This window comes from Armigeres subalbatus, chromosome 3 (genome assembly GCF_024139115.2).
Source record: "Armigeres subalbatus isolate Guangzhou_Male chromosome 3, GZ_Asu_2, whole genome shotgun sequence".
Taxonomy (NCBI): Eukaryota; Metazoa; Arthropoda; class Insecta; order Diptera; family Culicidae; genus Armigeres; species Armigeres subalbatus.
The window spans coordinates 233,371,782-233,386,828 of NC_085141.1; the positions used below are offsets into that span (position 1 = coordinate 233,371,782).

General features: G+C 47.1%; 1 protein-coding gene across 1 annotated transcript in view; it reads left to right on the forward strand.

The window, feature by feature from the left end:
- Positions 1–7,441, forward strand: part of LOC134226735 (odorant receptor 4-like) — a 28,016-nt gene extending 20,575 nt beyond the window's left edge. Inside the window, exons 5-6 of the mRNA XM_062707700.1 lie at positions 7,173–7,325; positions 7,391–7,441. Coding sequence (XP_062563684.1) covers positions 7,173–7,325; positions 7,391–7,441 — 204 coding nt within the window. The remainder of the gene's footprint in view (positions 1–7,172; positions 7,326–7,390) is intronic.
- Positions 7,442–15,047: the final 7,606 nt, after the last annotated feature.

Genomic DNA, 15,047 nt, shown 5'->3' on the forward strand with positions numbered 1-15,047 from the left:
ACTGACCTGACCTGGATCTGGACTGACTGGACTGACTGGATCTGGACTGGATCTGACTGGATCTGGACTGACTTGATCTGACCTGACCTGGACTGACCTGGACTGACCTGACTGGATCTGGACTGGATCTGACCGACCTGGACTGGATCTGACTGGACTGGACCTGACTGACCTGGACTGATCTGGACTGACCTTGACTGGATCTGGACTGACCTGGACTGGATCTGGACTGGATCTGGACTGGATCTGGACTGACCTGGACTGGACCTGGACTGACCTGGACTGGACCTGGACTGGATCTGGACTGGACCTTGACTGACCTGACTGGATCTGGACTGGATCTGGACTGGATCTGACCTGACTGACTGGATCTGGACTGACCTGGACTGGACTGGACCGACTGGACTGGACCTGGATCTGACTGACTGACCTGGACTGACCTGGACTGGATCTGGACTGACTGGACTGACCTGGATCGACTGGACCTGACCTGGACTGACCTGGACTGACCTGGACTGACCTGGACTGAACCTGACTGGATCTGGACTGACCTGGACTGGATCTGACTGACCTGGACTGATCCTGGACCGGACCTGGACTGACCTGGACTGACCTGACTGGATCTGGATCGATCTGACTGGACCTGGACTGACCGACCTGACCGGACCTGGACTGATCTGACTGACCTGACTCTGACTGGACTGACCTGGACCTGGATCTGGACTGGACTGGACTGACCTGGACCGACCTGACTGACCTGGACTGACCTGGACCTGACTGACCTGGACTGGATCTGGACTGACCTGGACTGGATCTGGACTGACCTGGACTGACCTGGACTGGATCTGGACTGACCTGGACTGACCTGGACTGGATCTGGACTGATCTGGACTGATCTTGACTGGATCTGGACTGGATCTGGAACCTGAACTGGATCTGGACTGGACTTGAATCTGACTCGACTGGACTGACCTGGACTGGATCTGACTGACCTGGACTGACCTGGACTGACCTGGACTGACTCTGACCGCACTTGGACCGATCTGACTGACCTGGACTGACTGGACTGATCTGGACTGACCTGGACTGGATCTGGACTGGACCTGGACTGGATCTGGACTGACCTGGAGCCGATCTGGACTGGATCTGGACAGACCTGGACTGGATCTGGACTGACCTGATTTGGACTTCTGGACTGACTGACTGATCGGATCTGACTGATCTGGACTGACCTGGACTGGATCTGGACTGACCTGGACTGGATCTGACTGACTGGACTGACCTGGACTGATCTGGACTGACTGGATCTGACTGACTGACTGACCTGGACTGGATCTGGACTGACCTGGACTGGATCTGGACTGACCTGGACTGACCTGGACTGGATCTGGACTGACCTGGACCGACCTGACCGGACCTGAAACCGGATCTGGACTGTGATCTTGACTGATCGGATCGACTGGACTGAGACTTTGACCGGATCTGGACTGACCTGGACTGGATCTGGACTGACCTGGACTGACTTGACTGCACCTGACTGCACTCTGGGGCTGGGCCTGACTGGATCAGACTAGACCTGGACTGGATCTGGATGGCATCTGGACTGACCTGGACTGGACCTGAACTGATCTGGAGCCGATCTGGACTGGATCTGACAGGACCTGGACTGGACCTGGGACTGGGCCTGACTGGATCTGGACTGACTGACCTGGACTGGATCTGGACTGGACCTGGACTGGATCTGGACTGACCTGGACTGGATCTGGACTGGATCTGGACTGGACCTGACTGGATCTGACCGACTGGACTGGATCTGGAACTGACCTGGACTGGATCTGACCTGACTGACCTGGACTGGACTGACCGACCTGGACTGGACCTGGACTGACCTGACCTGACTGGATCTGGACTGGACCTGGACTGACTGGATCTGACTGGATCTGACTGGACCTGGACTGGATCTGGACTGACCTGGACTGACCTGGACTCGACCTGGACCGACCTGGACTGACCTGACCGACTCTGGACTGACCTGACTGGATCTGGACTGGATCTGACTGACCTGGACTGACCTGGACCTGATCTGGACTGGACTGACTGGATCTGGACCTGGATCTGGACCGACCTGACTGACCTGACCTGACCTGACCGATCTGGATCGACTGGACCTGGACTGGATCTGGACTGACCTGGACTGGATCCGACTGACTGGACTGACCTGGACTGACCTGGACTGGATCTGGACTGGATCTGGACTGATCTGACTGGATCTGGACTGGACCTGGACTGACCTGACTGGATCTGGACTGACCTGGACTGGATCTGGACTGATCTGGACTGACCTGGACTGACCTGACTGACCTGGACTGACCTGGACTGACTTGGACTGGATCTTGGACTGACCTGACTGACCTGGACTGGATCTGGACTGGATCTGGACTGACTGGACCTGACCTGGACTGACTGACTGACTTGACTGGATCTGGACTGACCTGACTGACTTGACTGGACCTGGACTGGATCTGGACTGGATCTGGACTGACCTGGACTGGATCTGGACTGGATCTGACTGACCTGGACTGGACTGATCGACTTGGACTGACCTGACCGACCTGACCTGGATCTGACTGATCTGGACTGACCTGACCGACCTGGATCGACCTGGATCTGACCTGGATCTGGACTGGACTGGATCTGGACTGACGGTACTGGATCTGGACTGGACCTGAATTCGATCTGGACTGGACCTGGACTGACCTGGACCGATCCTGGACTGACCTGACTGACCTGACTGACCTGGACTGACCTGACTGACTTGACTGACTTGGACTGACCTGACCGCACTGGACTGACCTGACCGACCTGGACCTTGGACTGGACTGACCTGACTGGACCTTTGGACCGACTGGACCGACTGACTGACTGATTCGGTACCTGACTGGACTGGACTGACCTGGACTGACCTGGACTGGATCTGGACTGACCTGACTCGGATCCGGACTGACCCAACTGACCGACCTGGACCGATCTGGACTGGATTGATTTGGATCGACCTGACTGGATCTGGACTGGATCTGACTGGATCTGACTGACCTGGACTGGATCTGACTGGATCTGGACTGACTTTGATTGATTTGACATCGACCTGACTGGATCTGGACTGACCTGACTGGATCTGGACTGGATCTGGACTGGATCTTGGACTGATCTGGACTGGACCTGGACTGGATCTGGACTGACCTGACTGACCTGGACTGGATCTGGACTGGATCTGGACTGACCTGGACCGACCTTGACTGGATCTGGACTGGATCTGGACTGGATCTGACTGGATCTGACTGACCTGGACTGATCTGGACTGACCTGGACTGGATCTGGACCGACCTGGACTGGACCTGGACTGACCTGGACTGATCTGGACTGACCTGACCGATCTGACTGACCTGGACTGACCTGGACTGACCTGACTGGACCTGGGACTGACCTGGACTGGATCCGGACTGGATCTGACTGACCTGGACTGACCTGGACTGGATCTGGACCTGACCTGACCGACTGGACCGACCTGGACTGACCTGGACCGGATCTGGACTGACCTGGACCGACCTGGACTGACCTGACTGATCTGGAGATCGATCTGGACTGGATCTGGACTGGATCTGACTGACTCTGACTGACCGATCTGGACTGGACTGGACTGATCTGGACTGACCTGACTGGATCTGGACTGGACTGACCTGGACTGACCTGGGACTGACCAATCTGGACTGACCAGGACTGGATCTGGACTGACCTTGGACTGGATCCTGACTGACTGGATCTGGACCGACTGGATCTGACTGACCTGGACTGGACCTGGACTGGACTGACCTGGACTGACCTGACTGGATCTGGACTGACCTGGACTGACGACCTGGACTGACCTGGACTGGATCTGGACTGACCTGACTGACCTGGACTGATCTGACTGGACTGACTGGACTGGACCGATCTGGACTGGACCTGGACTGGATCTGACTGGACCTGGACTGACTGGACCTGACCTGACTGGATTGACTGGATCTGACTGACCTGGACTGACCTGGACTGACCTGACTGACCTGGACTGGACTGACCTGGACTGACCAATTTGACTGGACCTGGACTGGATCTGACTGACCTGGACTGACCTGACTGGATCTGGACTGGATCTGGACTGACCTGGACTGGATCTGACTGGATCTGGACTGACCTGACTGGATCTGGACTGACCTGGACTGACTTGACCGACTGGATCTGGACTGGATCTTGGACCTGACTGGATTGGAATCTGGACTGACCTGGACTGGATCTGACTGATCTGACTGATCTGACTGGATCTGGACTGATCGGACTGACCTGGACTGGATCGATTGACTGGACTGGATCTGACTGACCTTGACTGGACCTGACTGGACCTGGACTGACTCTGGATCGACCTTGACTGGATCTGGACTGACCTGACTGACTCTGGACTGATCTTGACTGATCTGACTGACTGGACTGGATCTGGACTGACCTGGACTCGGACCTTGACTGATCTGGACTGATCTGGACTGGATCTGGACCCGACTGGACTGGACTGACCTGGACCGACCTGGACTGGACCTGGACTGACCTGGACTGACCTGGACTGGATCTGGACTGACTTCCGACTGGACCGACTGACCTGGACTCTGGACTGACCTGGACTGGACTGGATCCTGACCTGACCGATCTGACTGACCTGGACTGGATCTGGACTGGATCTGACTGACTGACCTGGACCGGATCTGGACTGACCTGACTGGACCTGGACTGGATCTGACTGGATCTGGACTGATCTGACTCTGACTTGACTTGGATCTGACCGGACTTGACCGATCTGGACTGGACTGACCGCACCTGGACTGCATCTGGACTGGATCTGGACTGACCTGGACTGACTGGGATCTGAGATCTGGACTGGATCTGGACTGGCTCTTGACCTGACCTGGACGGCATCTGTACTGGATCTGGACTGGATCTGAACTGATCTGGAGTGGATCTGGACTGATCTGGACTGACCTGGACTGGGCCTGGACTGATCTGGACTGGATCTGGACTGGACCTGGATCTGGACTGGATCTGACTGATCTGGACTGGATCTGGACTGGATCCGACTGGATCTGACCAGATCTGGACTGGATCTTGAAACTGGACCTGGACTGGATCTGGACCTGACTGACCTGACTCACCTAGACTGGATCTGACTGGACTGACTGATCTGGACCTGACTGGATCTGGACTGACCTGGACTGACCTGGACTGACCTGGACCGATCTTGACTGGATCTGACTGACCTGACTGGATCTGGACTGGATCCGACTGGATCCGGACTGACCTGGACTGACCTGACTGATCTGGACTGACCTGACTGACCTGGACTGACCTGGACTGACCTGGACTGGACTGACTGGACTGACTGGACTGGACTGATCTGGATCCGACTCCTGACTGACTGACTGACTGGACTGGATCTGACTGACCTGACTGGATCCGACTGATCCTGACTGGATCTGGACTGGATCTGACTGACCTGGACTGACCTGACTGACCTGGACTGATCTGGACTGGACCTGACCGACTGACTGACTTGGACTGGATCTGGACTGACCTGGACTGGATCTGGACTGACTGACCTGGACTGACCTGACTGACCTGACTGGACTAGGACTGATCAGGACTGACCTGGACTGACCTGGACCGGATCTGACTCAGACCTGGACTGGATCTGGACTAGATCAGACTGGACTGGATCTGGACTGACTGACCTGGACTGATCAGGACTGATCAGGACTGACCTGGACTGACCTGGATCAGATCTGGACTGGATCTGATCTGGACTGGACCTGGACTGACCTGGACTGATCTGGACTGGATCTGACTGACCTGGACTGACCTGGACTGACCTGACTGGATCTGGACTGACTGGACTGGATCTGACCTGGATCTGGACTGATTGACTGGATCGGATTGATTTGACTGATCGGACTGACCTGGACTGATCTGGACTGGATCTGGACTGACCTGGACTGGATCTGGACTGACCTGGACTGGATTTGACTGACCTGACTGGATCTGGACTGATTTGGACTGGATCTGGATTGATTTGGACTGGATTGGATTGATTTGGATTGGACTGGATTGATTTGGATTGGATTTGGATTGATTTGGATTGATTTGGATTGGATTTGGATTAGATTGGATTGATTTGGATTGGATTGGATTGATTGATTGGTTGGATTGATTTGGATTGGATTTGGATTGGATTTGGATTGGATTTGGATTGGATTTGGATTTAGATTGGATTTGGATTGGATTTGGATTGGATTTTGATTGGATTTGGATTGGATTTGGATTGGATTCGGATTGGATTTGGGTTGGTTTTTAGTAGGATTTACTGGATTTTAATGTATTTGGATTGGTTTCACGCGGTTTTATTTATTTGCAGTTGATCGTTTTAAGGTAGAAAACAATTTATTTAATTTTTTCTCCAATACATATTTTGAATTCAATCTTTCACATATGCAATGAGTTTCCAAATATTGTGAACAACGTTCACGTTAGCTGGAGAAGAGCTGAAAATGTTGGCATTTAACTATTTAACTTTGATTGACTAGTGAAAACCATTTTTTCCCCACATTTGAATATTTCCAAGCCATTTTGGATTATACGTAAAGGTTGCAAGAGTACCAAAGGTAAGAGACCGATTGCTCTTCGCGTCACATATTCAAGGGAATATGGTTGAATTTTCTATAACCTATTTCTACAAAAACCTAACTTCGACATCGACATCCTATGGTGATGATTTACTGATTATGGTCATTATCTACTTTTATTTTATTCAAAAGCTCAATGAAAAATATTTCATCTTGAAACCATATAGATAAATGCAAATATTCGTTGTTTTTTGCGAATGGATCTGTTTTAATATTTTCTTCAGATGAAAGTCTTCTGAAACTGATATCCAGCATTATTAACTACTTTCTTTAAATATTCAAAAAGGAGGACATTCAAATGGATGGCATTCGTTTTTTTTTTATTGAAAAAGCAAAACATGTCCTCCTTTATGATACCATTTGGTCACCCTAGCTATGATGATCTGATTTAGATAACTTACCGTTCTTTCGCAGAATGATCAACTGATTGACGAAATCTACAATATATCATGGTACGCACTACCAATTCCTGTTCAGAAATCTCTAGCGCTAATTCTGAATTCTTCGCAACATCCAGTGGTACTTTCCGATGGTTTCGATTCGATTGATTTGTTTGCTTTCGTTCAGGTACTCAATGATATTCGCAAATCGCACGTGGGAGTTTTCATTAACGATTTTATATCCCATTTCAGATTTACAAGAAAATTTACTCCTACTTCACCATGCTGCAAAGCTTCAATTAGATGCTGGGGTGAGTGATGAACGAGGCCACAGAAATTATTTTACACGTCAACAGATATTGTAATAAATATGGTAATCATTACCGGGAACATACGGAGCCGAATGGAAAGGGAGTAATGAATGTCATTTGCAGAGAACGCAACCGAAGGATCGCATTATAAGATGATGACGAAGACGATGAGATGGTGATGATGATGTGTTAAGAATTCTCCGGATGTCGTCTGCTGCGGAGGACCATCGTCGGCGCGTTGGAGCATGATTTTCAAAATACCTAAGGGAAATTAAAATTGTGATGGAATGTCTTGCTCAGTTTTTTGATGTTGGATTTCTTTTCCGCAGTAGCACCATTGTAAGTCGTAGTTTGGATAGCACAAGTTTTCCTTGCACTACGAGTAGGACATTACCAAGTCGCATAAAATGTAATTTTTATGTAAATGTGCACATTTGCAAAGTAGCTTTCATGGAAGGCAAAAGGAATTATTCATCGAATAAAAACTATCTATCCGCTCACCCCGGAATGAATATGTGAATCATAATCATCTTTCGATCCAATCTCATTTACCCTCTTTCAACTTTTCCATTGAACCGCTGCTGTTTTGGTTTGGGGTGGAGGAGTTTTCCACATCTTGCCCATGCCACTGATCCAGTAATAAAATAATCATATTAATAACAATAAATTTATACAAGGAACAGAGCTGTTCTTTTCTGCGTTATACACACTTGAAAGTTATTCCGTTCCTCCATCATACTGATGCGACAGTGATTTAACGGCTTGCCAACTAAATAAGAGCCAAAAATAAAAGGGGGAAAGGGTTCGACTGCGAAAAACGGCTATTTCAGTCCTTTATCTGACCGGGTTCATCGGAAAACATTTCCGGATTCTAAAGCCATTTACGCTGTCTGCAAATATTATGACGAATGGCTTCATTGTCTCCCGCCTTGGAATATTTATGGCGTTTGTGTACGATACTGAGCTCAAATATTGTTGAAAGCATTTTGATTGAATGTAATAACTTTCGTAGCTTAAACCTAGGGTAATGATTCTTGCATGTACTAATCTGATTTGATAATTCAGGATTAACCGGAGAATCCCAACAGATTCATCTTCATTTCTACAGTGGATCTAGGTTCCAACTGGAACTTGGCCTGCTTCTCAAATTAGTGCTCTATTAGCATTTCCACAGTTTCTATTGAAACTTTCTCATGCCTGCCATTGCATGACTATGTTTATTATGTGGCAAATGCAATGCTAGACCAAAGGGCGTAACCGCCAAAATGAAAACATTTCAGTTCTTTGTAGACGAAGAACTGAAAAAAATATGCTTTGGCTGTTACACCTGTCGCGGCCGAGCGAATGCATTTGACATCCGGCGAATATCATGAATTGGGCAGGTCATATGGGCAGTGTACTCACAAGTATGTCCAGCAGGAACGTGTGGTTCTAGTGATACATAATCAAAGTAGCAAAGATTCGTATCATAATCGTCATAAAAGAGTCCACATAGAATCTATTTTTAGATGTCCATAATTCGTTATTGTTGTCGTTGCCAGTCCATATCATCGTGAGTCCATTGTGTTCATTTGTCCATGTGATGAATCCAGTGATCATTGCTTTGTTCGGTTGCCATTAATCAAAGAACGTTGGGGAATGCCTCCGAGAAGAACAGTTTTGTCAGTCGTCATCAGGCAGCCGTGTCGATGAGGCGCGTTCCCCAAAAACGCCACCGTACGGACTGCACTTCTGGCGACTGACAAGATTTTGGTGGAGGGGCTGGGAATCGAACCCATGACCATTCGCTTATGAGGCGAACGTGTAGCCAACTACACTACGGGACCCCCCATCAGTTTCGTTATGTATTTGGTAAATGATCCAATAGTGGAGGAACTAAACACTTTCCATCACTGTTTGGGATCTTAAAACAGATACATATGTTGTTCCACTTACCTTGTGAATGTATTCAAAAGCTATTTAAATTACTTTTTTTGCCATCGAGAAGCCATTGCAATAGTATTCATTATGATGTTCATTAAGATCACATTGTTTTTTCTATGGTGCTCTATAGTGAACTATAGGAACGCTACCGCAACTATTGGTGCAAAGACCAAAATATATTAAACTGTTTTAATGATAATTACCTATTTTTGGTGAACTCCGTATCAAGTATCAAGGAGCGAAAGTGAAAGACAGAAGCCTTTGGCAAGGATGTGTTTGTGGAAGCAATGCGATTCGAGCGCAATCTGCAAAATCTGATCTGAGACGAGCTGGTATTGACCCGAGCCTGCGATGCAACCATGCCGAGAAAGGTACATCTACGGTATGCACGTAGGCCAATGGTGGAATAAAACGATCGCCGAACTCATCACAGCTGTTTTCGAGCAAGGAGGAGGATGCAGAGAGCCCACAACGACGTAGAAAGAGAAGAGCGCAAACCAGTATTTAGGGCGGCTAAAGCTGCTCTCAAACAAGAAATCTGGCGGGCAGCTTGCATGAAAGAGCTCTGCCACAACGCGGATGCAAACCCATGGGGATGTATACAGGGTCGCTATGGCTAAGATTAAAGGCTCAGCGATACCGCTAGAGAGGAGCTTAGAAAAACTCAAAACAATTATGGAGGGACTGTTTCCGCATCACGAATCATCAGTCTGGCCTCGTACACCGTATGGTGACAACAGCAGTAGAGATGAAGCCCGTGTCACGGCAGCAAAAAGCGTAAAAACTAATAAGGCACCAATCTGGTCTTGAAAACGGCGATCCAGGTTAATCCGGATATGTTACGCACAACATTGCAGAAGTGCATAGACGAAGGAAACTTCCCCGATTGGCAGAAGCGGCAAAAGTTAGTACTGCTGCCGAAGCAAGGTAAGCCACCCGGAGATTCTTGAGAGGGTCATACTTAACTGGCTGGCGATCCACACAGAAAGTGCTAACGGATTATCAAGCATGTAGTTCGGGTTTCTGAAGAGCAGGTCCACAGTTGACGCCATACGGATATTCGTTGAAGCTGCTGAATCAACCAAGAAGCAAAAGAGGAGAGGAAACCGCTACTGCGCTGTGGTAACCTTAGACGTGAAAAATGCGTTCAACAGTGCCAGCTGGGAAGCAATAGCCAGCTTCTTACACGGGATGGGGGTTCCAGGGTACCTGTGCAGAATCCTGAAGAGTTACTTTGAGAATAGGACGTTGGTCTACGACACACATGAAGGGCTGAAGAGAATAGGCATAACAGCGGGTGTTCCCCAAGACTAATCACGAGGAGGAATCTGACTGAGTATACCGCGATTGGGTCGGGAGCTTATTGGCTCAAGATTACAGAAGATTGGTTTCGAAGAGTTTCTGCCGCCGGGGAGCTTCTAGTCGGAGTAGGCTAGATCCATCGTCGAAGACTAGGCCGCGTAGATCGTGACGCGTTATAGCACTGGTTTCGGGTTGACGGAGCACCATTGAACCGGACGCTATGCTCCACCCGGACTCAGAATTGGTGTCTAAGAAACTGCATGACCATAACCGCTCAAAAATGTTCAGTTAAATCGTTCATCCGTAAAAGATCATTAAATACCTTGGCTGTGCATATATACAGCACATGTTTCGAAATGGACAAATTGATATGAAATTTTGCGAAATGAATCCACGTGTCTTGGACGGACTCGTACCATCAACCTCCTACTCTCTAGATAGGCGTGATAACCCCTACACAACAAGACCACTTAAAGGTCACGTTTGCGGAAAGCCATCAGAATACCGAGTACCAACCTCCACCGCGGTTAGCTCGCGGTTGTGCTTTTACTGTTGTCTATCCACTGCCGAGTTGCCGAATAATATGCAATTAATCGGAAAAGATCGCCTATTGTATGGGATTACGAAATATGCGGAACACAAATTGAACGGGTTATAGCCTATTCAGATTGGGCTATTTATGACTTTGTTAAGTGAGAGGGTATCCAATTATTACGAGGTGTTCAGACTGCAGCAAGATAATATATCTTGACGTTTCCATGTTTCCTCATTTGCACGCTAATACAGGGAAGGTGAATTCAAGGAGAGTTTTAAAATTTAATTTGCGAAATCAAGCATTTGTGTGGCGACAATCGAACATTTTTTTCTGAACAAAGTTTCTACGAAAAAAAATATTAAAAAAAATATGAAAAGGGATTTTCGAAGAATATTTGAAGCTCTCATTAAGGATAATGAGCGAAGCTACATTCATTAGTTGGGTGCGCCGTTCTTCGGGGAATCAGACTATTCCTCAATTTATTTTTAAGTTTAAAAAGTATTTTGATTCTGTACTATGATTGAACGGAGATTTGATAGAAAAATTTAGATACTTTTGGGAATTCTCACAAATAAATAAAAAAAGGACGATTGGACCAATTTTCAAGAAATATTATCGAACTAAAATGTATTTCCACCAATATCTCCATGTATGGAGGGCAACTCAGCAATTTAATTTTTTTTCCAAAATGGAAACTGAACCATTGCGTTCTACTCGACAATCAATGATACAGCTTCTAACAAAATCGAACCGTGTGAATGTGATATAATTTAAACTGGATTTTGGATGAATTAATGCATTACCAATCCATGTTTTTTAAGGTTATTCTACTTTATATATACATCCCATTCAAATCGTACAGTTGTCCCACGTGAAAAATGTTGAAATCAAAGTATATTAAGCCATTCAAGGAGCAGAATTGAAACAATTTATGAAATCATGTTTATTCATCAAATATATTCGTTTTACAACCATTCCTACGTTTTAAATTGTCTTCCGCATTGTCCCTTGAACTTTGAAAATTTATTCGATTTGTTCTATTAAATCTAGGTTTAAGTTAAACTCTTCATGTTAATTCTAGAGAGCATCTGTTTTTTAAACAATTCATGTTGAATAAGTGGAGAATAAATAATAATCATCATTATTTTTCATCATATAAAATGCTTTCCACAAAACCATCACAATCCGAGTTATTCTTCAGCGCTCAGAAGATTTCCATCTAACATGTCTTTCCGTGATCACTACTACAGACCCGACAAACTTCATTTCGCCTAAAATTTATTTATTCTCTGATTAGTTCTCTAGTTTTGCAGAAAATTCTGTTTCATTTATATGGGAGCTCCCTTTTCCAGAAGCAGTGATGGGAAATGTCAAAAAAATGTCATGGCATTGCTATTACTACTTTCTTAATAACTTGTTTCAAAAGTCATTTACAGTTCCGATTTTTTTATTAACATGTAGTACTTGAAGGATCCTAGAACTTTGTCGAACAGATCATTGTTCTAAATACAAAGTGTGAGCCATGAGAGTGAGATTAGAAAAATGTCACGGAATGTCATGACATTAATGTCATTTGACACTAATTCGGCTCTCACGCCGCCAATATCATATTTAGAGAAATTACCTGTTAGAAAAAGTTTGCGGGTCCTTTAAGGGCTACATGTTTATAAGGAAAACATAATTGTAAATGACCTGTGAGAAAAGTTATAAGCAAGTTAGTCCCATGACATCGATATGACATTTCCCGTCACTGTCCAGAAGGGGTAGGGGTTTTGAACCACCATAGAAGCATATCTTCCCTTCCAAAACCTCCACATACCAGATTTGGTTCCATTCGTTAGATTAGTTCTCGAGTTATGAAGAAATTGCCATTTCATTTGAGTGGGAGCCTCCCTTTTCAAAGGAGGAAGAGGTCTCGAATCATCTTAAGAATCTTCCACGGCCCCATAAACCTCTGCATACATATTTTCACGCCGATCGGTTCAGTAGTTTTTGAGTCTATAAGGTTCAGACAGGCAGAAATTCATTTTTATGTATATAGATTATTTATAATGCGATAAACTCGTGAATTTTCAGAACTTTTTTTCTTACGATCGCTTTACTATTCGCTCGTTTGTTCCACGATCGAAACTGCTAGTATGGTTTGGTGCCCATATGCTGATATCTGGGATAAGGCAAATTAAAGCCATTCAAGCAAAGTTCACAATATATGCTTTAAGATTACTACCGTGGGGGAAAGGGTCATTTGGCCGAAATGGTTGTTTGGCCGAAAGGGTCATTTGACCGAATAGGTCATTTGGCCGAATAGGCCATTTGGCCGAATGGATTATTTGGCCGAATGGATCATCTGGCCGAATGACCCTTCCCCCCACGGTAGTAATAGGGTCATTTGGCCGAAAGGGTCATTTAGCCGAATGGTTTATTGAAAAGTGAGAAATTAAGAATGAGAAGTGAGACGTCTCACTACTCACTTCGCGCTTCTCACTTTTTACAGTGAGAAAAGAAAAATGAAGAGTGAAAAAACAGACATCTCACTTCTCACTCCTCATTTCTCACTTCTCGCTGTAAAAAGTGAGTAGTGAGACGTCTCACTACTCACTTTTTACAGTGAGAAATGATTAATGAGAAATGAGAAGTGAGACGTCTCATTTCTCACTCTTCATTTTTCTCTTCTCACTTTCGGCCAAATGACCCTTTTGGTCAAACGACCCTTTCGGCCAAACGACCCTTTCGGCCAAACGACCCTTTCGGCCAAACGACCCTTTCGGCCAAAAAACCCTTCCGGCCAAACGACCCTTTCGGTCAAATGACCCTTTCGGCCAAATGATTCTCTCGGCCTAATTACCCTCTCGGCCAAATGACCCATTCGGACAAACGACCCTTTCGGCCAAATGACCCTTTCGGCCAAATGACCCTTTCGGCCTAATGACCCTTTCGGCTGAACGACCCTTTCGGCCAAACGACCCTTTCGGCCAAACGACCCTTTCGGTCAAATGACCCTTTCAGGCAAATGACCTTTTCGGCCTAATGACCATTTCCAGCCAAACGAACCCTTCGGCCAAATGACCTTTCCGGTCTAATGACCCTTTCGACCAAATGACCCATTCGGCCAAACGACGCTTTCGGCCAAACAACCCTTTCGGCCTAATGACCCTTTCGGCCAAATGATCCATTCGGCCAAATAACCAAACGACCCTTTCGGCCAAACGACCATTTCGGCCAAATGACCCTTTCGGCCAAATGACCCTTTCGGCCAAATGACCCTTTCGGCCAAATGACCCTTTCGGCCTAATGACCCTTTCGGCTGAACAACCCTTTCGGCCAAACGACCCTTTCGGCCAAACGACCCTTTCGGCCAAACGACCCTTTCGGTCAAATTACCCTTTCAGCCAAATGACCCTTTCGGCCTAATGACCCTTCCGGCCAAACGAACCTTTCAGCCAAATGACTCTTTCGGCCTAATGACCCTTTCGACCAAATGACCCATTCGGCCAAACGACGCTTTCGGCCAAACAACCCTTTCGGCCAAATGATCCATTCGGCCAAATAACCAAACGACCCTTTCGGCCATTCGACCCTTTCTGCCTAACGACCATTTCGGCCAAATGACCTTTTCGTCCAAATGACCCATTCGGACAAACGACCCTTTCGGCCAAACGACCCTTTCGGCCAAATTTACCTTTGGGCCTAATGACCCTTTCGGCTGAACGACCCTTTCGGCCAAACGACCCTTTCGGCCAAACGACCCTTTCGGCCAAACGACCCTTTCGGCCAAATGACCCTTTCGGCCAAATGGCCCTTTCGGCCTAATGGCCCTTCCGGCCAAACGACCCTTTCG